Source organism: Geotrypetes seraphini, chromosome 5 (genome assembly GCF_902459505.1).
Source record: "Geotrypetes seraphini chromosome 5, aGeoSer1.1, whole genome shotgun sequence".
NCBI lineage: Eukaryota > Metazoa > Chordata > Amphibia > Gymnophiona > Dermophiidae > Geotrypetes > Geotrypetes seraphini.
This window is the reverse complement of record NC_047088.1, coordinates 197,394,894-197,421,719: the sequence shown is the minus strand read 5'-3', so window position 1 is coordinate 197,421,719 and position 26,826 is coordinate 197,394,894. Positions and strand designations below refer to the sequence as shown.

Below are 26,826 nucleotides of genomic sequence, written 5' to 3'. Positions count from 1 at the left end.
ATAAATAAATACTACTATTTGCTCCTGCCAAAACTTTCAGGCGTACCAGAAGTGACATTACCAGTACTGCTTCATATATTCAAGTCTCCGGTGGCACTTGTACTTTTACTTTCTGTGTGATTATTTGTAAGTGTATACTTCTGCCCTGGGTTTTGCAGACTCCTATTGCTATTTGCTACTGCCAAAATCACAGTGAATGCGGCGGTTTTCCCGCGGTTAACATATCAGATGCTCCAGAAGTAATGTTACCGGTACTTCACCACATATTCAAGCCTCCAGCGGCGGTGCTTGCCGCTGGCATGCACCGAAGCAGCTCACTTAAGGAGGAAATTGTGCTTCTTAGTGCGTTCCTTTGTGCGGATGTTTAGCGCATAGTGTGCTTCCTTGTGCGCACTATGCCCTCTGTATGTTGTCCCCTACTGTTATACCTTCACTTTGGACTATGCATTTCTCATTATTTCTTCTCATGCACTCCTACCAACCTCTCAGTACTCTGGGGACATCGACCCTCTAGGGTTCTGACTTTCTCTTCTCAGAGACAGGTAAGATGTTTAATAGATATCTCTCCTTTATATCCCTTTTTGGCTCCTTCTCCCCTACTTCTACCTCTGCTTCTGTTGTTTTGCTCAACTGGCGCTCACTGTGTAATAAATATCTCATACAAGATCTAATACTAATCTAAAAACTTGATCTTTGCTGTTTGACGGAGACTTGGTTAATGGACTCTGATGCTTTTTACCTTAACCAAGCAGCCCTCCAGGCTATCGCTATTATGTAAGCAACCGTTCGTCAGGCAGAGGGGGAGGGGTAGCTATTCTCTACTCCTCTTCCCTTAAAAATCATCCAGTTTTCTACCTTTTCAAATATATTTCTTGAGATACTTCAATTCTGTTTGGCCTCTGTTCCACCATCTGACTTCCTTCTCCTTTACCATCCTCCCCATCCCCATCCCAAACACCACTGAATGAACCTGGAATACCCAGTATAGTTATGGGCAATCACAGGTCACAGCTGGAATTCAGCTCACAAGACTCAGGCTATCACCGTTATCAGCATTTCATAGGGACAGCACATGATTTCCCATTCATAAACACACTACAAGCAAGCACTCTCCCCCTCATTCTATAATCTTGCGCAGTCACTTCAGCACCTAGAATGCAAAATTGCACACATACATTATACAGTAGAATAGTGCCAATTATAAGCATAAATTAATTGCCTAATTAGGTGAAAATTTACAACTACCACCACAAACCAGCAGTTATTGGAGTTAATTGGCCCCAATTTGCCGTTACATGTATAACTGTACTTAGATGCTATTCTATAAAGTTAGCGGCTAGCTTCCATAGTGCATCACTGCAAGAGGGACAAGAATCTGTGAGAAGCATAGGCAGGGCAGGGACATATAACTGCTGCATTTAGGCATGAACACATAGCTTGTCACTGAGCTAAGGTAAGTACTTGTGGCTAAAGTTAGGCACCTGAGGACTAATGCTAGTATTTTATAATGGTAATTAAGCTGTATAATTTGCGCTTGGTGCATACACTTTAGGTGACCTATACAGAATTACCCCCACCCTAGTGTTTCTGAAAGAAGCATGTTGACAAAACAGCGGTGGAAAACTCTCACCATTGCTACCCCCTCAAGCAAGAGGGAGCATCAGAAGACATTCTGCAGACTGTTATGGGGTCATGTTGTCATCTCAAGTTGGTCTTATATCATCTAGGTAGAATGTCTGAGAATCTTCCCTCAAACCAGAAAGAGTGTGTTGCTCTTTCTAATTTATATCTGCCAAATATAAAGTTCAAGAACAGAAATTTCATCAGATTATGCAAATATATGTACCTTATATACATTTTAATCCTTTATAAGTAGGGAACCTACAGTAAGACTAAAATTATGCACTGAAAGAAATATTAGTCCACACAGTCCCATCCATCACTCTAACCAAAGCACATCTCTTCAGACAGACATAAATGTACTTACAAGATTGCATTAAGATCCTTCATAGTACCACTTCTGTGTCCCAGTACTTAATCTTGACCATCACCTGTGGGAAAAGGCAAAACCTCGACTGGCATGTGATCATCTGGTCTAGTCCTCTTTGTACTCAGCCAGGCAACCAATGGAATTATGTGAGACACAAGGCTATTACCATGAAGCAATGCACAATAACAACAGTGTGTCACTATCTGAACAAACCAAAAGACATGATGGGTTCCAAAATTTGAAAAATCAGCCATCATTATATGAAGAGAGAATATCTGAAATGAAGTCTTAATCATTTTACTAACGAGAGATGCATATATAGGAGAGACTACGAGCCACTTTCCAAGCCTATTATTGCATATCTGTAGCCTCTCTCCTTGTACTGTTGACTACATGGACTGCAGAATGTTGTGTACTTGTACTAGGCTCGTGTTCCAGCTTTTTCTTTCTTCTTCAAGGACAGAATTGGAAGGACAGGTGGAAGGATTGCAACTTTTTTACAGTGGGCTACTTGGATTATCTGAATTGTCTCTTTATGCTTCTTCTTATAATGATGTACTGTTTGCTATGCTTGCTGCTAGTCTACCTACTATATTTACTTTCTTATTGCTTTACCTTTGAATGACAGAGATCATATGGATGGATTATAAACATAGAAACATGATGACAGATAAAGACCAAATGGCCCATCCACAACATCCACTATTTCCATCTCTCCCTAAGAAATCCCACATGCCAGTCCCACACCTTCTTGAACTCAGACACAGTCTTTGTCTCCACCACCTTTACTGGGAGACAGATCTATCAACCTTTCTGAAAAAAAAAAAAAAAAAGTATTTCCTTATGTTATTCCTGAGCCTTATCCTATGCCCTCTCATTCTGGAGCTTCCTTTCAAATGAAGGAGATTTGCCTCATGTGAATTTATGCCGCGTGTGTATTTAAACGTTTCTATCATATCTCAACTCTCCTGCCTTTACTCCGAAGTATATATATTGAGATCTTTAAGTCTGTCCCCATACAGCTTATGACGAAGACTACTTACCATTTTAGTAGTCTTCCTCTGAAATGACTCCATCCTGTACATATCTTTTTGAAGATGCAGTCTCCAGAACTGTATACAATATTCTAAATGAGGCCTCACCAGAGTCTTATATAGGGGCATCAATACTTCCATTTTCTTACTGGCCATACCTCTCCCTTTGCACCCTAGCATTCTTTTAGCTTTCGCCGACTGCTCTTCAACCTGTTTGGCCACCTTAAGATCATCACATATTATCACATCCAAGTTCTATTCCTCTTTTGTGCACATAAGTTCTTCACCCTTTAAACCAGTGGTTCCCAACCCTCTCCTAGAAGAGCACCAGGCTAGTCGGGTTTTCAGGATAGCCCTAATGAATATGCATGAGAGAGATCTGCATATAATGGAGTTGCCAGGCATGCAAATCTGCTCCATGCATATTCATTAGGGCTATCCTGAAAACCCGACTGGCCTGGTGGTCCTCCAGGACAGGATTGGGAACCACTGCCTTAAACTGTACTCTCAGTTTTTTTCAGCCCAAATGCATGACATTGCATTTCTTAGCATTAAATCTTAGCTGCCAAATTTCAGACAATTCTTCAAGCTTCGCTAGGTCCTTCCTCATGTTATTCACATAATCAGGGGTGTCTACTCTATTGCAGATTTTGGTATCTTCCTCAAAGAGGCAAATCTTACCTGATAGCCCTTCAGCAATATTGCTTATAATAATGTTAAAAAGAAGAGGCTCAAGAACCAAACCTTGAGGCACACCACTGATAACATCCCTTTCCTCAGAGAGATCTCCATTGAACACTATCCTCTGTTGCTTTCCATTCAACCAGTTCCTCACCATCACTTTGGGGCCCATCTCGTAGGCACTCAGTTTATTTATTAGATGCCTGTGTGGAACACTATCAAAGGCTTTGCTAAAATCTAAATACACCACATCTAGTGAACTCCCTCTATCCAATTCTCAAGTCATCCAGTCAAAGACATTGATCTGATTTGTCTGACAAGACCTGCCTCTAGTGAATCCATGTTGCCTCCGGTCCTGTAAGCCACTAGATTCCAGAAACGTCACTATTCTCTGTTTTAAAAGTGTTTCCATTAATTTAATTACCACAGAAGTCAGACATACTAGTCTGTAATTCCCTAGTTCTTCCTTACTTCCACTTTTGTGAAGAGGAACCACACCCACCCTTCTCCAGTCCTCCAATACCACTCTCAGTTCTAGAGAAGCATTGAAAAGTTAGTCAGCAGAGCCGCTAGAACTTCCCTAAGTTCCTTCAGTACCCGTGGAACCATTTCAGATGTAACACTGCACTTTCAGAAGGGAAACAGAAGGGGAAGGGATTTGGGATTCATAGCTCATACCTTTTCCATTTGTAGCTCAAGATAAATTACATTCAAGTACTGTAGATATTTTCTTCTGACCAATGTGAAGACAGGATGCTAGGAATTATTAGAAAAGGAATAGTAAATAAGACTAATGATATTAGAATTGCTCTGTATGGCTCCATGGTTCACTGAATTTTAAAAAAGATATAGTGGAATTAGAAAAGTTTTAAAGAAGAGCAACCAAGATAATAAAAGGGGACAGAACTGCTCTCAAATGAGGAAAGACTAAAGAGGTTAGGGCTCTTCAGCTTGGAAAAGAGATGGCTTAGGGGAGATATGATTGAAGTCTACAAAACCTGAGTGGTATAGAATGAATATAAGTGAATCAATTTTTTACTCCATCAAAAATTACAAAGACTAGGGGACACTCAACAAAATTACAGGGAAATATGGACTGCTTCAAGGATCTCAGGAGAGAGGGAATGACTAATTCTGAATAACCTTTGATTGCTAAGGCCACTCACTTAAGACCCATGCCGTAAGGCTAAAGCACTCTGGATCCTCCAGGGTGATTTGTCCCAGTGTAATCCCGGATAATAGAGTGGTCTGAGACCCTGGTCTATCTGCAGATGTATCCGATATGCATACCACAGTCGTCTCAGCCAGTCCAGAGCCTCAAGAACCACTGATCCTGGCTGCAATTTCATTCTCTTCAGAACTCTTCCTATCATGGGCCACGGAGGGAACATATACAGAAGCCCTGCCTGTGGCCACAGCTGTACCAGGGCATCTAAACTGGTGCTTCCTGTCTTGTATCTTCAGCTAAAGAACTGAGCCACTTTCTTGTTGATCACTGATGCCATCAGCTCAAACATTAGGCGTCCCCACCGACTCACAATGCAGTTGAATGACTCCTGGGATAGAGATCATTCTCCTGGATCTAGGGTCTGCCAGCTTAGAAAATCCACTTGCACATTGTCTACTTCCACAACATATGCTGCTGAGAGAGCAAACAGGTGGGTCTCTGCCCACTGGAACAAAGGTTGAGCCTCCTGGTATAGCGGCACACTCTTGGTGCCTCCTTATCGATTGACATAGGCCACTGCCATTGCACTGTCGGAGAAGACCCTCACTGCTCAAACTGCAGACAATTCCCAAGAACCTTCAGGGCTAACCTAATAGCCCTCAGCTCCACCTCCAACCGGTTGATCAACCACCTCCCCTCGACATAATAAACTGGTCCCCATCATCATGCATGTAGAGAGAGAAACTGAGGACTCACAGGACAGCCCAGAGTGAAGAGAGGTGGAGTGGAAAAATGTAAATGAGGCTCTCTACACAGAATCTCGCAACCAGGATTGAATACTCAAGTGTTCAAGAATTATGTACCTATTGAACTAGAAATAAAAATATTTTCCTGTCCAAATCAAAAGACAGAACCTCTATGGAAGTACAGGCTCCTAATTCAGGACCCTTGTCCTAAGATATTGTGTACCATAAATCATTGGGATCACATAAGTGATGATGCAGCCTTTCAACTATTCAAGTTTATTATTAGTTTCTCAAGTTTATTAAAATTTAGATTAAACGCAAATCAAGCTTCTAAGCATTTTACAATTTATAATAAAATAGGGGAAGACAGTACAAACAATTAAACCCACAGATTATACTTAATCAGACAGAAAACAATGGGGAATAAGGGGGAGCTACAAATTTAAAAGTAAAGAATACATAAAAGGGAAGTCACAAAAGGGAAGTCACAAAAGGGAAGAGGGGGAACAAAATTATCAGGTTGCTCTGACTGAGCTTGGGTTTTTTAGGAGATGGGGACTCTGGACCTATCTTGTTGAGAATAGCTGAGGGACAATGATCAGATTTTATATTTCTGATGCCCTTGCTCATACCTATAATCTGACTAGGTCGAATCAATTTGCTTATAACCAAATGATATGCTTTCTTACATCAGGTGATCTTTAAAATAATATTGGGAAGGAAGTGTCCTTTCCCAAGATTCATGGGAAGATCTTCTGAGCACAAACAGCTTAATATCAACTATCTATAGGTACCTTAGAGACAAAAGATTATTTTCAAGCATTGACAGACATGGGCAGAAGAATAGGGTGCCCATTATTAAGACTGTGAATGGGCCCTTATGGAAGCTGGCCACCAAAAATTGTAGTTATGATTTACAGTTTGCTTGACTTTATATACTGCCTTTCATTAATAAGCATCAAAAACAGCTGCTGCAAACATTCAGGAGAATAGATATAAAGTTTTATACCATTTGCACCTAACCTCTGTTCATCTTAGTCAAATACTGTATTTCTGGCTGTGCCTTCCCTGTGCTGGAGATGATGTGGAGAATGTGGCACTATGGGGAACATTTGGCAGGCTTACAGTGCTGGCTGAGCTGGCTGATTCCCTGGGATACTGCAGTTTTCTTTTTTAACAATTTATAGTTTCCTTGGTTCAACAATATTTGGTTAAGCACATTTTGAGTGTAGCTAAGATTCCATGGAAGAGTACTTACTCCTTCTCTCCTATGAAATGGCTACTAGAGCTGCAGTATATTTCTGAACTGGAAAAACTGAGGGCAAAAGATGGGGGGGCTGCTCATTAAAAGGGAGAAAATCTGGAGGCTCTTTATATCTCACTTTTAAATGCTACTGCAGGCCTACATGGGCTCCAGGACCTGATAACTTTAAACTCTTCTCTTGGATTTAATGCAGGGGTTATAGAGTCATGGGATAGGAGGTAATGGCCTATTATGGATTAAGAACTGGTTAAAAGAAAACAGAGAATATGGTAAATGGTCAATATTTTCAATGGAGAAGGGTATATAGTGTGGTTCAAAATGCCAAAATCCGGCTGTAAAAATATACAAGAACAGAGCTAAATAATGTAGCATAACACTGCAAATGGAGAAAAAGACTCAGAATCCCATCAGATAAATGTTGATTAAAGATTTTCATAGTGACTGGCTAAATTGTTATATATATATATATTTGTTCACATGACTTTATTGGAGGTTTTTATGCCTAAGAAGTGACTTGCCCTCTCTAGTTAGAGGAAGTACGTCTGGCAGCGCAATAGAAATTAGTAGTAGTAGAAGACTTAAAACAAACCGTAGAAAATTTATTTTTATTCAACACTTAGGGCTCCTTTTATGAAGCCGCGTAATAGTGCGTAATAGCGCGCGCTAAACTGCCGGCCGCACTAAAAAGCTGCGTGCACTAAAACCGCTAACGCGGCTTCGTAAAAGGAGCCCTTAAACTCTAGAATTTGTTGTCAGAGACTGTGCTGAAAGCAGTTATCTTAGCAGGGTTTAAAAATGATTTGGATAATTTCCTAAAAGAAAAGTCCAGAAGCCATTATTAAAACGGACTTAGAAAAAACTATTGCTTATTCCTACGATAAGCAGCATAAAATCTGTTTCACTCTTTGGGATCTTGTCTTGTGATCTGGATTGACCACTGCTGGAAACAGGATACTAGAGGCTGTTACAGAGGAAAATACCCTCCAGGGATTCAAGACAAAGTTAGAAAAATTCCTGCTGAACCAGAACGTACGCAGGTAGGGTTAGACTCAGTTAGGGCACTGGTCTTTGACCTAAGGGCCGCCGCGGGAGCAGACTGCTGGGCACGATGGACCACTGGTCTGAGCCAGCAGCGGCAATTCATATGCTCTTATGAACCTTTGATCTATCCTGGTATGGCAACTCTTATTTTCCCACTTGGGCCCCCTCCCATCCCTCTACTTGATTTCCCCTCTGGGACCTCCTTTCATCGCTGGAACTCTCCCAAGGGAGATAGTGTTTAGTGAGACAGGACTGGAGCAAACTCCTTTTCTGTTTCTGTTCCATTGGTTCCAGTTCTCAAAATGGCAGTGCTGTACTTAAGAGATATGGTGGAGGAAAGGGGAATGGGACTTAAATCTTGAGGGGTCCTTTTATCTTTGCTTAGAGGCTTTTGGGGAACTGTTGTTGGTATTTTTGGGAAAATACAGGAGGAGGTCTTTTTTTTAATTAGGCCAGGAGAAGGATTCGCTCTGTTTTGTTTTATACAAACAAAAAAGAAAATATAAGGAGGTAGATCCTAGGCATTCCAAGATATTTTCTTTACAGTTTGTGATTTTAAGTTTACTTACTTTTTCTTTGTATCACTATAATCTTTTGATATTCTGATCATCATAGAATTGTAACAGTTCTTCTATGTTTTGTATGTATATTATTCAACAAAGAGTCCTTTAAAAATTAAACAACAGCAAAAGAAAAGAAAGAACCCATGTGGAAAATACTGTAGGTTCGATAGCCAGAGGCACATATCCATTAGGACTGGCTCTTGTCCCGATACATGCCACTCACCGGGGCTATACCCAGCTCCTCAGCTGCATTATTCAGATAATGCTGCTGAAAATCTTTACTGGTTACCCTGGCACTGTCCGGATAGTGTCTGGGCAACCTGGGAGTGGAGCCAAAGCAAAGAAAGAAGTTATTGGGTAGTACAAATATTCAATCCTGGACCCAGATAACTATCTGGATAAATCAGGACATAAAGCCTGTTGTGATATCTTATCTGAATAGATAACTGGGTGCTGGTGCTAAATACTGGTGATACACAAATTAGAGAATGACACGGGGTCAAATTTTTGCCCGTCCCCTCAAGAACTCAATTCTCCTGTTCCTGTCCCATTCCTGTAAGCTCTGACTTAACCACAGAAGCCTCAAACCCTTATGATTTTAAAGTGTTTGAAGCTTGTGCAGATGAGGTTGGAGCTTGTAGGAACGGGGCAGGGATAGGAAAACAACACACGGGGACGGGACAGGAAAATGAGTTCCTGCGAGGATGGCGAAAAATTTGTGTCTGTGTCATTCTCTAACACAGATAATTTCCAGTGGTCAGTCTATACCTGACTTTTCAGAAAAGACATCCAGTATCAGCTGGCACTGAATATTTTGGTATGGATGTAAATGCTGAGGTAGTATCTAAATGTAACACTGACTGCTGTGTTTACATATCAGCGAAGTGTATTTTCTTAAGGACATGGATGTTGTGACAAAGTTTAATATACAATAACTTCCTCATAAAGCAATTACTTACAGTAGGATTTCCACACAGGAGGTCTGTATTCATCATTATCTAAAAAAAAAAAAAAGATACACTATTAATGGCATATTGACATTAGAAAATACATTTTTTAATTAAAACCTGCAAGTCCTTAGCTTTGATCAGAATGAAGTGCTTATTTAAGGGGTAGGGCAGCACAGATGCATGTATACGTGATTTTATAAAAGATGCTCCCAAAAGCATATCGGCTCTCACACAGATTTATGCCTGCTCTGAGGCAAATGCCAAGAAATGTGTGCATTCTATAAATGTATAATTCTATAAACGTACATGCACAATTTTATGTTTAATGTGCAAAGTTGCATTTGCAAATTATAGAATACTGTCAGTTATGTGTGTAACGTAATAATTAGCCACTAATTGTGGTAATTGGCACTAAATGGCAGTTAAGCACATAACTGCTCTTAGCTGGTAGTCTAAAAATTCATGGTGCACAACTGCAAGAGGGGCGTAGACCTGGGAAGGGCATGGGTACTAGTCAGGGGCATAGCCTGCACTTATGTCCTGAGATTATAGAATAGTAGCAGTTACTCACTTATGACCAGATTCTGTATAGGACGTCCACATTAGGTGCCACAATCAAGGATGCCTAGACACAACTAACTTTGGAATCCATGTGCAACCTTTTTTTTTTATAATTGGCTTAACTGATGTGCTAATTGTTCGATCAAAAAATAATTAAATCACCAATTAAGAGTTCTGTGAGAAACTCTTAGGACACCTAACTCGAGGCACCCTCTGATGCTTATCTAAAAGTTAGGCGTGACTAAGGGAGGAAAATAGGCGTGGTTGACTTAGGCATCGCTAAGCATATGAGTGAGGCGCTGATAAATTAGGTCAAGTAAAACCTGGCCTAATATACTGGTGCCTACCTCTAGGACATCTAAGCATGCCTAGATGTCGCTAGATGGGATTCTATAAAGGATGCCTAGTGGCTGATTGACAATCGTGCAGGGCAGGATTAATTCATCGAGGGCTCCTAGGCACCCAAGTACACTGGGCCCCCCTGCCCCGCCCCACCCCACCATGCGCCCAGGCGGAAACAGGAAGCTGCGTCAGAGGGAAGCTTTGGACAAACAGCACCACTTGCACAATTACAGTTCCCGTTGTCTTTCTTACCCGCGTTGCTTACTTGTCTTACTTTATGTCGATGGGGAGGCCCACGTTGCTGATCGGGATGGGGCCCACATTGCCGATTGGGGGGGCCCGTGTTGCCGGTCATCGCCATTTAGAAAAAACAATGTTCCTACACTCATGCTTCATGCAGAACCGTCAAAAAAATGGCTGCCATGAATTCCCACTGAAGTCTCGTGAGACCATGGGAACTCATGGCAGACATTTTTGTTGATGGCTCTGCATGGGGCAGGTGCATAGGAAGATCACTCCTGCTCCGCTTCACTGCTAGACCACCAGGTGTGACAAGGTCTGGGAGGTGTGAGGGAGGCAGGGGTGGATCAGGGTTTAGAAACTCATGAATAACTGAAGTCGCAAATCCTAAACCCGCGAATTTGAAGGGAGAAGTGTATATGTATATTAGGGGTGATTCTATAAATGGCACTTGAAATTTGGTGCTGAAAAAAATTGGCGTTGGATGGTATTCTATAATGGGCGTTTGGGACTGACACCCTTTATAAAATACAATGTAGGACTAGGATTCACACTCAACTTCATGCATGAGGAGTTATACCAGCTGAAACTAGGTATAAATCCTGACGCAGAAGTTGGGCACGGATCCCCTGAATTCTATAACACAGTGTGTATTTTAAGGGCATGCCCCTGGTCTGCCCATGTCCTTCCCCTGGCCATATCCCCTTTGCAGATCTATATAGGAACACTTACATGCTATTCTATAAATGGACATGTAAATGTGTTTTTGCATGGATCTGCTAGTTTTGCCTCATTTTGGCACCTTGTCTCTGAATTCATTTTTGTATCAAAAGTTCGGTATGGAAGCAGCACCTAACATTTGGCTCCATATACAGACTTTCCCATATACAGTATTGGTACAAACTACTGTATGTACACACATGAGAACTCTGTCCTTGGAACAGTCTATGCATATATCACATATAAAGAAGCATTACATTAGCAATGGTCTGCATGCTTTACATGTGGAAAATGCTAGCTAAAACATTAACATTATCCCCTTAACACTGAAGAACAATGAAGTAAAATACAGAAATCACTATATGGCTACAATTAGAACATTAAAGACATCTTGTTCAGTTACATGGCCAGAACAATTTTAACATAATGTCAAATACTGTGTTAAAGTGATCATTCCTTTAAAAAGCAACCTACAGGAAGAAATACACTTGCCCTGTGTGCATATGTTACACGATCTTCCAAGTGCAGCCCTCTGGTTCCTTTCATTCATATTTTAGCAAAGAACCTACAATGCTGCCTATTATTGCATTTTAGTATTCCTTTAGCGAGGTCTGTTGTGTCTTTACTTACTTGAACTATGTAGTTGTATGCTATATATTTTCTAGTACAGGCTTACTTTTATCAGTCTAGTTTAAGTTCAATTTATTTAATATACCACAAATATAAAACCAAGGTACATCCGAGCGGTTTACAATAAAATGTAAAAATGAATAAAAAGAAAACAAAAATTAGACAACACAAAGTGCAAAGAAACAGTCCAACAACCATAGAAACACGAGAAGAGGAAGGAATCGGTAGCTTACAATAAAAGCAAAAGGTTGGGGGAGGAAAGGAATGAATGATGTGGTTTGGGATGGAAAAATTAAGTTCTTTCCACCCACACTAAGTGAAATGAGATGTCAGGAAAACCAGTATAGAAAAGGTTGCCTGCTGCATTTGCAGAGAAAGAAAATTAAGAACACATAGTGCATGCTCTAAGGCCCCGAAACTATAAATGGCGCCTAAAACATAGGAGCTGAGGAACACAGCACTTTCTTAAGTTAGGCATCATTTATAGAACTGCACCTAGCCAGGGTCTTCTTGGCCTAAATATTGGCGCTGTCCAATTTAGGTGCCTATATGCAAAATCGCCTACGATCTATTGTTTACATTTACAGAACTAACAGCCTGTTTTACAAAGCTCCAAAGCCCTTTAAATCTCTATTGGCTTTGGGGCCGTTACCGCGCAGCAGCCGCTAGCGCAGCTTTGTAAAAGAAGCCCTAAATCTCTGCTTTTAAAAAAGTTTGTGTTTGGAAACATCTCTAGTTTTCCACTTGTTTCTTCTCTGGTTAAATAGTACTGAATATCAGGAGATTTATAACTAAAAACAGATCAGTTAAAACAATAAAATACAAACCATGACATACACACAAATAATTCCCATCCCTGTTTTAAAGTGGGATCCGATCCATTCACCTTCCAAAGCAGACCACTAAATCCCTGTGTAGGCTGATCGAAAGATTGTGATCTCTTCCAGTCCTCCCATAGAAACTGGGCTTTATTTTATGAGGTATTTATACACCGCCTATCAAGGTTATCTAAGCGGTTTACAATCAGCATGTTTCCTATCTGACCTGGTAGGCTCCCAATCTATCTAATGCATCTTGTGCAATGCAGGATTCAATGACTTGCCCAGGGTCACAAGGAGCAATGCGGGGTTTGAACCTACAACCTCAGGGTGCTGAGGTGCTGCTCTAACCACTAGGCAACTTCTTTAGAACTGCAATGAAATTTTAAGAAAAATAAACCAGAAAAATTAGATTTTTCTAAATCATAGGTTAACCCCCCCCCCCCACCACATACACCCACACACACCTTTAGCCGTATAGCTTGATTTTTTGCCATTAAACTTCACTCTTTGGCAATAGCAGTGTACTGTAAGTAAATGTGGAAGTACTAAATAAGACTGGTCTTTTTCTTCTAACAACCCCCACTCCTCAGGATAAAAATGTACTTTATACACAGTCTCCTCAAATCTAATGAGAATGAATGCATGTTAATTTTGTGCCTCATAATGGTTCACTTTGTGCTCTTCTGACGGAAAATAATTATAAATCAGATGGTGCAACAGCTGCTGATGCAGAATTAGAACTTTTTTTTTTTTTTTTTAAACAAGAGTGAACAGAATGGAGACTAGGGAAAGAGGCCTGTGCAGAAAAAGACTCAAGGGGATGAGAAAAGTTAAGAAATTTAATAGCAAAAGCTCCAGAATATTTCAAACGTATTCTGCCTATGTGAACAAAATAGTGACTTTTCTAACCATCACACTGTGTGAGAAATGCGTACAGCAGACTGTCAAATAATTAGTATCACCCTTAGATCAGATTGGCCAATTACATTTTTAAGTGAGATGAGAGACCACCCACCCTTGAATGGGCCTAAAGAATTCATAGAAGAAATCATACCTGAAGGCAGATTTTAGAAAGAACATACAAAAGGGACTTGAGAGTCCAGATTGGGATGTGTCAATTTACACCAGTATTTTAGAAAAGGATAGACCGTATGCTAAAACACATCTAGGAATGGGCATGTATATACCAGCTATATGCAACGTCAGCACTCATTTTGCAATTGTCAATTTATTAGTTTTCAAGTTTCAAGTTTTATTAAAAATTTGATAAGATCGCTTATCAGGAGGATTTCTAAGAGAGTTTACAAAAAAAAAGATTCAAGGGTAAAAATTAAATTTTAAAATATAGATAACAAAACTAAACAGAGACTTTTGGCTAATGGGAAACGGAAGGTTTGAGGGAATGAAATACAATTATAAAAATAAAAGAGGACATTTAAGGTAAGAACAAGAGGACTGGGGCAAAAGAAAAAAAAGATTTTCTTTCATAGGTGATGGTCAAAGTCTAGAAATGAAGGTCATCACAGTGTGAATGCTTTTTTAGACAGATGACTTTTAAGTAGACCTTTAAAGCGGTCAAGATTTTTTTCATTTCTGAGATTAGTGGGTCACGAATTCCAATATTGAGGAGCAACAACAGAGAAGATGTCCTGGCGTTTGGTATTAATTATTCTTAATGATGAAATAGTTAGTAATCCGAGATCCGTTGATCTAAGGCCCTCTTTTACTAAGGTGCGCTAATTGATTGATGTGTGCTAATTGATTTAGCGTGTGCTAATGGGTTAGCACACAGTAAAAGAGGGGGGGGGGGTAAGTGTATGGGAGGATTCATAGGGAATGAGAAATTTATCAATGAATTGGGGTTTTTTTGTTATTAATGTTTTAAATGTTAATAGAGAAATTTTATATGAAAACCTATATTTTATTGGAAGCCAGTAATCTAATTTAATCTAGTATTTCTGAGTCATGCTATGCCTAAATAGGTTCAAGGTGACTGACAATATAAGGAATAACAGAACGTATATGCTACATTATAGCAGTTGGAGGAGGACAGAGTTATGAATGGAATAACGGGGAAGGAAGGACTGAGGTTCCATGACTGTACTGGTATAACACTTGTGTTGAGTATGGGATTTAGTGACACTAGATATTAAGTGAAGAGCAAGGTGGAAGATTTCACCAAGACATAAAAACAATGGAAGCCAGATACCAAGGAAGATGGGATGCACACATGATGACAGACCTATTGTTGGAATCTTATGCAGGCTTGTCTTGGCAGATCCCACTTTCGGAAGTCTTACAAAAGGAGCTTCTTGCTTGTCGAATGACTAGAATGTTGTATCATAAACTTGTGCTTTTGGTATGAAATAAGTAGATTTTTCATGTTGTACACTTTTCCTTTAATTTTTAATATGTTTCCCTCATGCTTAAAATAACCTGATTTTTTATTTGGTGAGCAGAGTGAAGAGTGGTATATGGCATATGTTCAGTATCTCAAAAACTAGGGCTCATAGGAGAAAACTGGTACCATTTTTGGAACAACAGGTCAAATATACTCAGAAACAGGTCAAACATTTGAGGCACCAAAATGAGTGTTAGCCAGTGTAATTAATGGCTCATTTAAAATATGTTTCAGTGGATGTATAAAAAGTATGACTTTTGTTTTGAGAACTATTCACAAAGGTAAAAACTACTCTTTGTCTTTAATGTCTTATTTCTATTCTCCATGGAGAACCACAAATAGAAACACAGCAGTTCATAGCCACATGACTCTCAGACATGGAAATGAAAAAGGTTTTATGCTGCCATCTTGTGGTCTTTTAACATGTTCTTGACAAATGGATCAACCCCATTCTTTTTGGTTTTGCTTTCTACATTATTTTTCTTTTTTGTTTTGTCAATGAATCAAATATTTATTGATCCTGAATTTTACCAAACACTCAGCAATTACATGAGAAACATTTTTTACAAGCTTCAAAATACACAATGAATTTGCAGTATTTTACAGTGACACATCCAATACGTCTTTACAGTCATAAGCCCTCCTCCGAGTCTTGTCTTGGATACTGCAGGTCTTTTTTCAATAATTGAATATCTTTCCAAAATTGGTTTTAGACATTATTCTGGCCTTACGGCTAAATAAAAGATGAAAGAGGGGCCTAGTTGGTAAAAAATGGGCTGAGATATACATAAACTGGAGTTCATATTCCATACTTCCGATACATATTATTATCTTAAGCAAATCACTTTATTTCCTTTTGCCTAGGGTAATCATGTGAAGGGCAATTTTATAAATTGTCTCCTCAGACCCAATGCTTTAAGATTCTGTTACAGAACACTAGTGTGAGGTTGGCATTGGTACACCCATATGGAGCTGTGTCTTCTTACACCATTGTCAATGGCACTCATAAATTGGCATGCCTAGGGTATGCCAAGTGACGTGTGTATTTTATCATACTCTATAAATTATACACCTAACTGGAGACATGCCCATGGCCTGTCCATGCTCTGCAAATGTGTATGCCCCCCTTGCAATTAGGCACTATAGCATTAGGTACTACCGTATAGATTAGTGCCTTTGACATGCTTAAGTGGCACTTACCTCTATGTGACACTTTATAGAATTGCCCCCTTAGAGTGTAAGATATTTCCGGTAGAGAGGTACTGCACTCTGAACCCTTCTAATGATTGCATAGCATTAAGTAAGTCTAGCAGTGCTATAAAAATGATAATGATTAAGAGTAGTTCTACCTCTGCTTCCATCATCTTAAATGCAAAAAATTAGTGATCATTATGTTCTATTTCTTCCCAACCCTCAGATCTCTTTTGCCCCCATCCTCACATATATTCCTGTTTAGATAGTAACCTTCAGAGATACCACGCCAAAGTATGGCTTTCCCCCAGGTTCTAGTTTAAAAGTTGCTCTGTCTCTTTTCTAAATGTGAATATCAGCAGGCTGGTTCCACCCTGGTTAAACTGAAGCCCATCTTTTCAGAAAAGGGTCCCCCCCAGAATGTTTTCCTGCTCCTAACAAATGTAAATCCCTCTTCCCTACACTATCGTCGCATCCACGCATTTACCCCCAGATTCTGTAACCAGCACCAATGTTGGTGGCAGCCTTAAAAGCAGTCGCTGATCACGTGTCAATCACACAACAGCGCAGGTTACAGATGGTTGAAATGTAGGCCCAGAAAACCCCAGCCTACATTAAAGCCGCCTATCCATGCCACAGGACCCTAAAGCCATCCCGCAGCTGCTTTAAGCTGATCATAACAGGGGAATTTATCCCTGATCAGCAGGACTCTCTGAAGTCCTGCTGGTTCAGCTGATTGGGGGGGGGGGGCGCATTTTCCCTGCCACACTCAGCTGAGCTGACTGCGGCGGACAGAGGACCTCCCCCAATAGGCAGGAGGGATGCCAACTCCCTCCTGCCTGAGAATATCCCCAACACTCCACCCGGACACCCTCCAAACCCCCTGAAACCCCAACAAAGAAGGATTTTATAAAGCCGAAACATACCCATGGTCCAGAAATCAAAGTGTACCAAATAGCTTATTTTACTATTCAGACGAATATGAATATTGGAAAATATTATTCAGCTGAATACGAATAATGGGTATTGAGTATTAATATAACAAATAATAAAAGAAGCAACATAAGAACATAAGCAATGCCTCCGCTGGGTCAGACCTGAGGTCCATCGTGCCCAGCAGTCCGCTCACACGGAAGCCCAACAGGTCCAGGATCTGTGCAGTAATCCTCTATCGATATCCCTCTATCCCCTTTTCCAGCAGGAAATTGTCCAATCCTTTCTTAAACCCAAGTACTGTACTCTGCCCTATAACGTCCTCTGGAAGCGCATTCCAGGTGTCCACCACACGTTGGGTAAAGAAGAACTTCCTAGCATTAGTTTTGAATCTGTCCCCTTTCAACTTTTCCGAATGCCCTCTTGTTCTTTTATTATTTGAAAATTTGAAGAATCTGTCCCTCTCTACTCTCTATGCCCTTCATGATCTTGTAACTCTCTATCATATCCCCTCTAAGTCTCCTCTTCTCCAGGGAAAAGAGACCCAGTTTCTCCAATCTCTCAGCGTATGAAAGGTTTTCCATCCCCTTTATCAGACGCATCGCTCTCCTCTGAACCCTCTTGAGTAACGCCATGTCTTCTTAAGGTACGGCGACCAATATTGGACGCAATACTCCAGATGCGGACGCACCATCGCCCGATACAGCGGTACGATAACTTTATTTCATTCTGGTTGTAATACCCTTCTTGATTATACCTAGCATTCTATTCGCTCTCTTAGTGGCCGCTGTGCACTGTGCCCTTGGCTTCATTGTCATGACCACCATTACCCCCAAGTCCCTTTCATGGGTACTCTCATTCAATAACATCCCTCCCATCGTATAGTTGTACCTCGGGTTTCTGCTTCCCACATGTAATATTTTACATTTCTCAACGTTGAACTTCATCTGCCATCTCGTCGCCCACTCCCCTAGTTTGTTTAGGTCCCTTTGTAATTCTTCGCAGTCCTCTTTAGTCTGATCTCCACTAAATAGTTTGGTGTCGTCCGCAAATTTTATTATCTCACACTTCGTCCCTTTTTCTAGATCATTTATGTATATATTAAATAGCAGCGGCCCGAGCACCGAGCCCTGCGGAACACCACTCGTGACCTTCCTCCAGTCCGAGTAGTGGCCCTTCACCCCTACCCTCTGTTTCCTACCCGCTAACCAGTTTCTGATCCATCTATGTATGTCTTCGTCCACCCCATGGTTCTTCAGTTTCCGGAGCACATGTTCATGAGGCACCTTGTCAAAGACTTTCTGGAAATCTAGGTATATGATGTCTATGGGGTCTCCTGTGTCTATCCGTTTGTTAATTCCCTTGAAGAAGTGCAATAAGTTAGTCAGGCATGATCTCCTCCTGCAGAAACCATGTTGGCTGGCTATCAGAAGCTCGTTTCTTTCAAGATGTTCATCAATGTTTTCTTTTATCAGTGCTTCCGCCATTTTCCCTGGAACAGAGGTCACTCACCGGTCTGTAGTTTCCAGGGTCACCTCTTGATCCCTTTTTAAAGATGGGCGTAACATTGGCTATCTTCCATTCCTCCAGGATCACGCCTGTTTTCAGAGATAGATTGTAAATTTGCTGCAGTAGTTCCACTATTTCCTCCTTTAGTTCCTTCAGAACCCTTGGATGGATTCCTTCTGGACTCGGGGATTTGTCAGTTTTTAATTTTTCTATCTGCTTGCGTATGTCTTCAAGGCTCACTTCCATGGATGTTAATTTTTCTGCTTTATCTCCATTGAAAATTTGCTCAGGTTCCGGTATGTTGGTTGTGTCTTCATTTGTAAATACAGATGAAAAGAACATGTTAAGTCTTTCTGCCACTTCTTTCTCCTCCTTCACCACTCCCTTCCTGTCTCCATCGTCCAGCGGTCCCACCTCCTCCCTAGCCGGCTGCTTCCCTTTAACATATCTAAAGAACGGTTTGAAATCAGAGATGTGGAGGGGCATTTTCAATAGGCCGTCTAAGTCCAACTTTGGACATTTCCTGTAAGATGTCCAAAATCAAGAATGAAACACCTATTTTCAAAACCGGCAAAACCACTAAACATTCAAAATATTTTATGGGGAAAATCATCTATTTAAGACACCTTGGCCAACAGCACATCCAACCTTTGGATGCTTAACATTATTCACCATTTTTGACCACAGAAATGTCCAAGTGCAAAAACATCCAAATCCAGACAATTTGGATGTGGGAGGGGCCAGCATTGAAATGGACTGGTCACATAGACATTCCAACAGAGCAGTGGGACACCTTAGAGGGCACTGTTGTGAACTTCACATAAATGGTGCAAGGAGTACTTCTCACCAGAACCCCCTTATAATGTATGGTGAGCCCTCCAAAACTCTCCCAAAACCTACTATACCCACCTGCCTACCACCCCAAGGGAAGATTAGGTTCTTATCTTGATAATTTTCTTTTTAGTATAAAGAGATACGAGTCTTGACCAGTGGGCTATTCTCCTCTATCCATGAGTTCTGCACAAGGAATCCTACAGCTTTTCAGCTCCACCTCCTTGTTCAGTGGGCAGTGCCTCATCTCCTCAGTTTGAACCAAAGCAGATGATAGCCCCTAAAAGAGGAGAAATCACAAGGAGGGCACAAAGGACTGACTGACTAATCAAGTGAGGCCTTCTCTGCAACAATTTTTAATTAGATCTCATGAAACATGATACAACAAGCCACCTACCTGCGTGCAACCAGCATTAGCTGGTTATAAGCTGGTTATTAGCTGTTATAAGTTCGACCACGAGCTTTTTGTCAGCCATACCTAAGGCGGCCTTACTTATAGTCTTGCAGAACTACTACAAGGAGTCAAGTTTGCTTGGCTTATTTTGCCAGCTATAATGCAACTCGAGGCGTTCACCATAAGTTGCATTACAGAATTAACATGATTTATTTATTTAATTTTCTATACAGTTCTCCCAAGGGAGCTCAGAACGTATACATTAATTTATTCAGGTACTCAAGCATTTTCCCTAGTCTGTCCCAGCGGGCTCACAATCTATCTAGTGTACCTGGGGCAAATGACTTGCCCAGGGTCACAAGGAGCAGTGTGGGTTTGAATCCACAACCTCAGGGTGCTAAGGCCATAGTTTTTACCACTGCATCACACTCTCTTTAATGTTTGTATCTCATTACTATGTAGCCCAGTGATCTAGTTATTGCTGCATTACAGTAATTTAATCATGTCAGTGCTCTTTAACACATACAGTGTGACTAAGGGCTAGATTCACTAAGCCCACCTATCGTGTCCCGAGCACTTTGCAACCCTGACCCGATTCACTAGCCTTCCTCCCGAGCGTATCCGCACCCGATTCGCTCATGCAAATGAGGGGAAACAGCATGCAAAGTAGGAAGGGCCTCAATTCACTAAACAAATCCATGCACACTGACTGGGCTGGCTGAGCAAAAAAGAAGTGACTGCTGAGAACCAGTCGCTCACGTCCCTGCCGACTCTCCTGAGCCTTCTCTCCTATGGTCCCCTGAAAAGTAAGCAACCAGCTGAGGCACATCTCCTGCTCTTGCCGCCCCAACTCTCCTGCTCTCTGCCACCCTTCCCTGCAGTGTGAGCCCGTGGCTTTAACCTGCGGGTTTAAAGCGGGCTGCACTGCAGAGAAGTGGCATGGACTTCATGTCGGTCTCCTCTGGTACAGTACACAAAAGCTATGTACCAGTCCCGATGACCTCCATCTCCTCGACACCTTACTATAATTCAGCCTGTTCTATTGTCAAGCAGGAGAGCGGGGTTACTATGCAAGATCAACACAGCAGCCACTGGGGTTAAGACACTCTTCACTTCTTGCCAGTAGTGCATGTATGCACAATTTAAAAAAAAAAAAATACACTACCTGGAGGCAGGGCAGGATTAATTTGTCGAGGGACCCTAGGCACACAAGGCAAACTGCATTTACAAAGAAAAAATTAATCTACATGTCTAATTGTTCAAAATAGATTAAAAATTATTTACCAAAATCCCAAGGGAGCTATATCTGCTCAGTCCATCAATGGTTTTATGCCGCAGATATGGAGTAAACTTGCCAGGCTCTTGATAACTATTACATTAAAGACTTGAGCATATTAAATGTTGGCAATAATAAGGCATCAGTTACATTTTGAGTGCCTGTCAACAGCTTCTAAGTTTCTATTTGAAGTTACTATTAAATATCTCTAAATAGTTTGGTGACTGGTTATATTCTGCTCTTTGTTCTGAATCTGTGGTTTGCTGCGGTTTTCCTTGGTTTATGGCATTTGTTGTCCTGTGGTTGTTTGCTGTCATCAATAAAAATTGTTTGCACTAAATATCTCTAAATAATTCCATGCTAGCAGGATGTGTTTGTAAAAATCAAAATACTTTAAAATTTACATTTTAGGTCCACAAAGAAGGAGTAGTTTAAAGGCATTCTTGTGCAAAAATGCCTGTATACCTGTGTAAAATCCCACTTATAAAATTTCCTCCACATAAAAGAATGTGCAATGTGCCACCCCTGAACATGCCTATACCCAACTAGTGCAAATGGACCACCAGGAAATTTAGGTAGGCCCATGCAGGGCCTGTCTTGACTGGAGTGGGGTTGGAAGTCTGGGCCTCACTGTAGTTCTTCCCTCTAACCCCTTGTAATCAAAAGCAATTAACACAAATAATGTTATGTCTGTCTGTTTGACCTGTAAGTGCTAACATTTGTCTTCTATATTTTATAATTTTACTATTGTACACCGCTTAGAAGTTACCATAGGCGGTAAAACAAATTTTAATAAACTTGAAACTTGAGTGGGGGGAATTGGGACAGGAGTGGTGAGAGGGGGAAAAGAGCAGTTGGCCCCTTTTTATTTTATGTGGGCCCCAGATGAATATTGGCTAAGATTTGCATAAGCTCCAGTGGCCACTGTGACTGCATGCTCATTTAGCTCGGATAATCAGTGCTGGTGCCTGGACATGGCCTGACACTGAATATCTGGGGTTAATTTGTCCCACAGTGGTAAGACTTTCAAAAAAGACACTGATCACTGTGGGCTGAATATTGACAGGAAAATCTTTTTTCTACATTTTATATACTGGTACTTTTTCTATTTTTATTGGCTTCAGTCTCTGGTTTCTGCTTTCTTCCATCTTCTCTTAACTTCTTGCCAGGGTTTCTTGTCCAATTGGTATTTTTCTCTTTTTCAACTTTTTTCAATTTATTTTTCTGCCTTTCTGTCCAGATTTAATTTATTCTTATTATCCAGTTTTCTATCTTTCTCTTCATACCCTCCTTTCCCCCTCTTTCACCTTCTAATTCCCCAGTCTTTCACTAACCTTATCCTCTTCCTCCTTCCATCCAGCATCTCCCCTTTTTCTCTCTCTTATGGAGCCCCAACCCCTACATGTGCAACCTCCAGCTCTGCCCTTGAACAAGAAGGTGAAGTCGGAGGGGGCTGAATGGCAGCCACATGCATGGAGATTGGCAGAATGCATTGCTGCGACTATTTTATATCTTGTTTTGCTGCGGCTGCAGCTGGTTTGGAAAAGAAGCAGCAGCAGCCGCTCTGCCAGCTTGCTGCTCGAAGCTTCAGAGCTACCATCAGCTGGGCAGAGGGAAGGAGAATGGTGGCTGCAGGTAGGAGGAGGAGCTGTGCTTAGCTTGCTCTTCTGAGCAAGCAACAGGCACAATTCCTTCCCCTTTTACCAGGGCTGCTCCACAAGAATAGCATGCATACAATTTGCATGCTATTTATGCTGAGCATTACCCGGTCAAGAAAAATTGCTCCCACCATGGTGTTTTATACCACGGTGGCGGAGGATTATGCATTGGGGCCTGAGAACAGATGTATCAATAAACCATAAACAGATTATGGTTTCCCTGTAGTGTATGGAAAGTACATTCTTTTGCAACATCACATCAGAAAATCCCTTTTGTAAAGACAAAACATTTTTAAAGTGTCGCAGCTGTTTCATACAAGTACAAAGTACGTTTCCATTGCCTGAAGGGGGAAAAGCAGAGCCAGACTTAGTCTAGAATGATAACAATTGAAAGAAATATTGTACAATAGAAGTCAAGTCTTTTATCAAATAAGGAAAGAGGTTTACTTTCACTGTCATCAATAAAAATCCTTATAAAGTCAGAATACTGGTCTGAATTCCTACTGCATATTTATTTTGTCTCTTTTACTTTCTCCACTGAACTTTCTCAACCACTTCCACATGCATTTTAAATGGTTTTATATTTTTAACTAGTCTTTAAGCCTGTTATATTAACGGGTGTTAGAATAGATGTGTCTGTCTATCTTTCTTTCTGTCTGTCTCCTTGGCCGCTTTCTGTCTGTCTGTCTTTCTGTCTGTCTCTCTCTCTCTTTGGCCGCTGTCTGTCTGTCTGTCTGTCTTTTTGTCTGTCTCTCTGGCCCCCTGTCTGTATTTTTTTCTGTCTGTGTCTCTCCCTGGCTCCCTGTCTGTCTGTCTTTCCTTCTGTCTTTCTCGCTCCTTGGCCGCTAGCTGGCTGTCTCTCTAGCCCCCTGTCTGTTTGTGATTCTTTCTGTCTGTATCTCTCCCTGGCCCCCTGCCTATCTCTCTCTGGCCCCCCGAGCAAACCAAGATTGCTGCCTGCCCCCCAGCACACCCCTCCCCCAAAGCAGCCCCTTTTCCCTCTCCCTCTCCACTTCCCTGTGCAGCAGTAGCAGCCGGACGCCTTGCAGCACCTCGAAGGACACCCTCCTGCCGTTGCTCTCACCGCCGTTCAAACCGCCGCACATGCCACAAGTCGACGCATGCCACACGCACCGCACACCACATATCAAACATGGCCACGGAGTCACAATTTACACTGTCAGGGATCACGCCGTTGTAAGTGCACATGCGCGCTTAGGGTTTTAATATAGAGGATTAAATACAGACTATGGGATTTTTACATTGCTAATGTCAAGAAAATCCCAAAGCCTCAGCCAATAGCAGTGTAAACTGTATATTTGGTGACCTTACTTACTACTGGGGAAGAACAATGCTTTAGTGATCTCTCATTTCCCATTACAACTCTAGGAAGCAGGAGTGCCTTTAATGTCCAGTATTTACATAAGAGAATGAATTAGTTATTGGATGGAACTGCTCAGGGCTATAAAGCCTGAAGCAAAATTCAAATCCTTTCTTTGATTCCAGCCTAGGCCCATGTGAGGCAGTAGGTGCAGTCATGGGTGAGGGAGGATGGGCACAGGCCCACCCACTTTGAACTCATGCCCATCCATCAGCGGCATAACTGTGATGTAACTGGTGGGGATTCCCAAACCTTGCCAACTAAAGACTCATTGCATCTCTCCCTCAGGCAATTGGGGATCTCTTAGCTACACTTCCCAAACCCCCCAGTACCCTTTAAATCCTTCAATTCTTTACCAGCAGCAAGCAGGGACTCATCTGCTGCTTATGCCAGTCTTCCTTCTGACACAACTTCCTGTTAGATGAAAGGAAGGGGCTTGCCTTCAGGGGGAAGGAGGGGTATTGGGACAGTGCTCTTACTGTCTTTGGGATGGAGCTCTCAGTCTTCAGGTATAGGGAGGAAGGAGAGGGAATTGGGACTAGGGGGAAAAATGGGAGGTATTGGAGGGGCTGAGGGAAATCTGCTTCTATTTATGCAGGGCAATATTCAGCTGGGGTCTGCATAAATGTCTTATATTCAGCTGGAAACCTACATAAGCACCAGTGGCCATAATTAGCTCGGGATTTTCAGTGCCAGTACGAAGACATGATCCAGCAGTGAATATCCAGGGTTAATTCTGCCCTGACTTCTGCAAGTTGAATATTGACTGATTGCAAATCGTTACATGTTGCCTCAAAACTGCCTCTGCTGAAAGACTGTTCCTTTACGTGATTTGACAAAGTTTCCTCAGTAAAGATTAAGTTGATTCAAAGCACAACTTGTGTGGTCAATAAATTTATTATGTAACAGGGAGAAAGCTCTTATGTCAGGCTTATAATAGGCAGCCGCCTAGGTGAACTTTAACTGCTATAAAAGACACGGCTTAGAAATATTTTACAAGAAGTACATTTTTAATATTTCCAGTGCGAGTGCAAAGATGTAAGAGAATGCAATGAGGAATGTAGAGTTTTCTGCTTTAGTTTTAGCTAGGTACAGAAGATCATGGCAACATTTTTCCAGAGCTCTGGGCAAGTTGATGAGCACAAAGTGTGAAGGGCAGATTTCCCTTAGTGAGCAAAATTAGTGAATGATGCGTAGTAAGGGAAAAAGAGCCCAGCCACAGCAGTAGAATGAATACTCTCCACTGAAGTTTAATGATAATCTGATCCATACGGTTTTATTCATCTACGTAAATAGGTGGAAGAAACCTGCTGAGCAAAGAAATTCTTCCCTGCATGAGCTCTGGGCTGTTGGTGCACTGATCCCTACTAAAATGCGATAAATTACTATGTGTATCCACATCACCCTCTCTGAATTAACTTGGACAGGAGCTTCCTACCACCGTGTAAGAAATATGAGATTTCCAAACGTAATCAGGATGAAACTCTTAAAAACAGCATGCCTCAGGTCTACTGGGTTTCTACCTCAAATCAATAAAGCCTGACTTTGCATAGGCTATCTAGGTGGAAAAAGAGATATCCATGACTGGATGTTCACAATTTATAGGTCAACTGATATTCAGACTGCAGGAGGCAGGCAGGCCAGCTAACAGTTGGCACTGACCACACATATTCGATGTCAGGCTGTTTCCGATGACCAGCATTGAATATCTGCTTAAATTTTGGTCAGCGTACACTTAATCGGCTAAGTAAATATTCAGTGCTGGCTAAGTCTATAGCAGCTAAAGATAAGACTGCTTTTGTGGGACCTGATTTGGCTGCTAAACTTGGCTGGTCAGCACTGAAAATTGTTGGATATTGCAGGATGTAGCCAGTAACCTTTAGCCAATAACCAAGAATATTCAGGGGAGATAGCTGGTTATGTTATGCTGGTTATTGCATTTAGCTGGTTAAATGCTATTTAATCGGTCAGCACCATTTCTGGGTAGTTAAACAGCACTGAATATCAGCCAGAGGATATTTTAAGAAAAGCTCATTGAACATGAAGCCTTTTGTAAAATACCTTTAAAAATGCACAAAACAGAAATGTATCTTCCAATATTCAGCACTGGGAACAGCAATTAAAGTTTATGCTTCGCCTTTACATCTCACCCATACGAGCTGACCGGATGGGCATTTCTCAGAGTCATCAATGCCCTAAATGTTCTCAAGCAAATGCATCATTGGGCCTTATGTTTTGGTTTTAACATAGTAACATAGTAGATGACGGCAGATAAAGACCCGAATGGTCCATCCAGTCTGCCCAACCTGATTCAATTTAAAAATTTTTTTTTTTTTTTTTCTTCTTAGCTATTTCTGGGCGAGAATCCAAAGCTTTACCCAGTACTGTGCTTGGGTTCCAACTGCCGAAATCTCTGTTAAGACTTACTCCAGCCCATCTACACCCTCCCAGCCATTGAAGCCCTCCCCTGCCCATCCTCCTCCAAACGGCCATACACAGAC

General features: G+C 41.4%; 1 protein-coding gene across 4 annotated transcripts in view; it reads right to left on the bottom strand.

The window, feature by feature from the left end:
* The window catches only part of CHN1 (chimerin 1), a 186,766-nt gene that overhangs the window by 140,438 nt on the left and 19,502 nt on the right, over positions 1 to 26,826 (bottom strand). For 2 of the 4 annotated variants that reach the window (XM_033947248.1, XM_033947249.1), the window contains exons 1-2: positions 1,988 to 2,614; positions 1,631 to 1,789 (exon numbers count right to left, since the gene is read on the bottom strand). Coding sequence is in view for 1 of the 4 variants with exons in the window: in XM_033947246.1 (XP_033803137.1) it covers positions 9,447 to 9,485 (39 nt within the window). In the remaining 3 variants the exon portion in view is untranslated. Of the gene's footprint in view, positions 1 to 1,630; positions 1,790 to 1,987; positions 2,617 to 9,446; positions 9,486 to 26,826 lie in introns of those variants that run through there. The other 2 variants (XM_033947247.1, XM_033947246.1) reach the window with 2 other exon arrangements.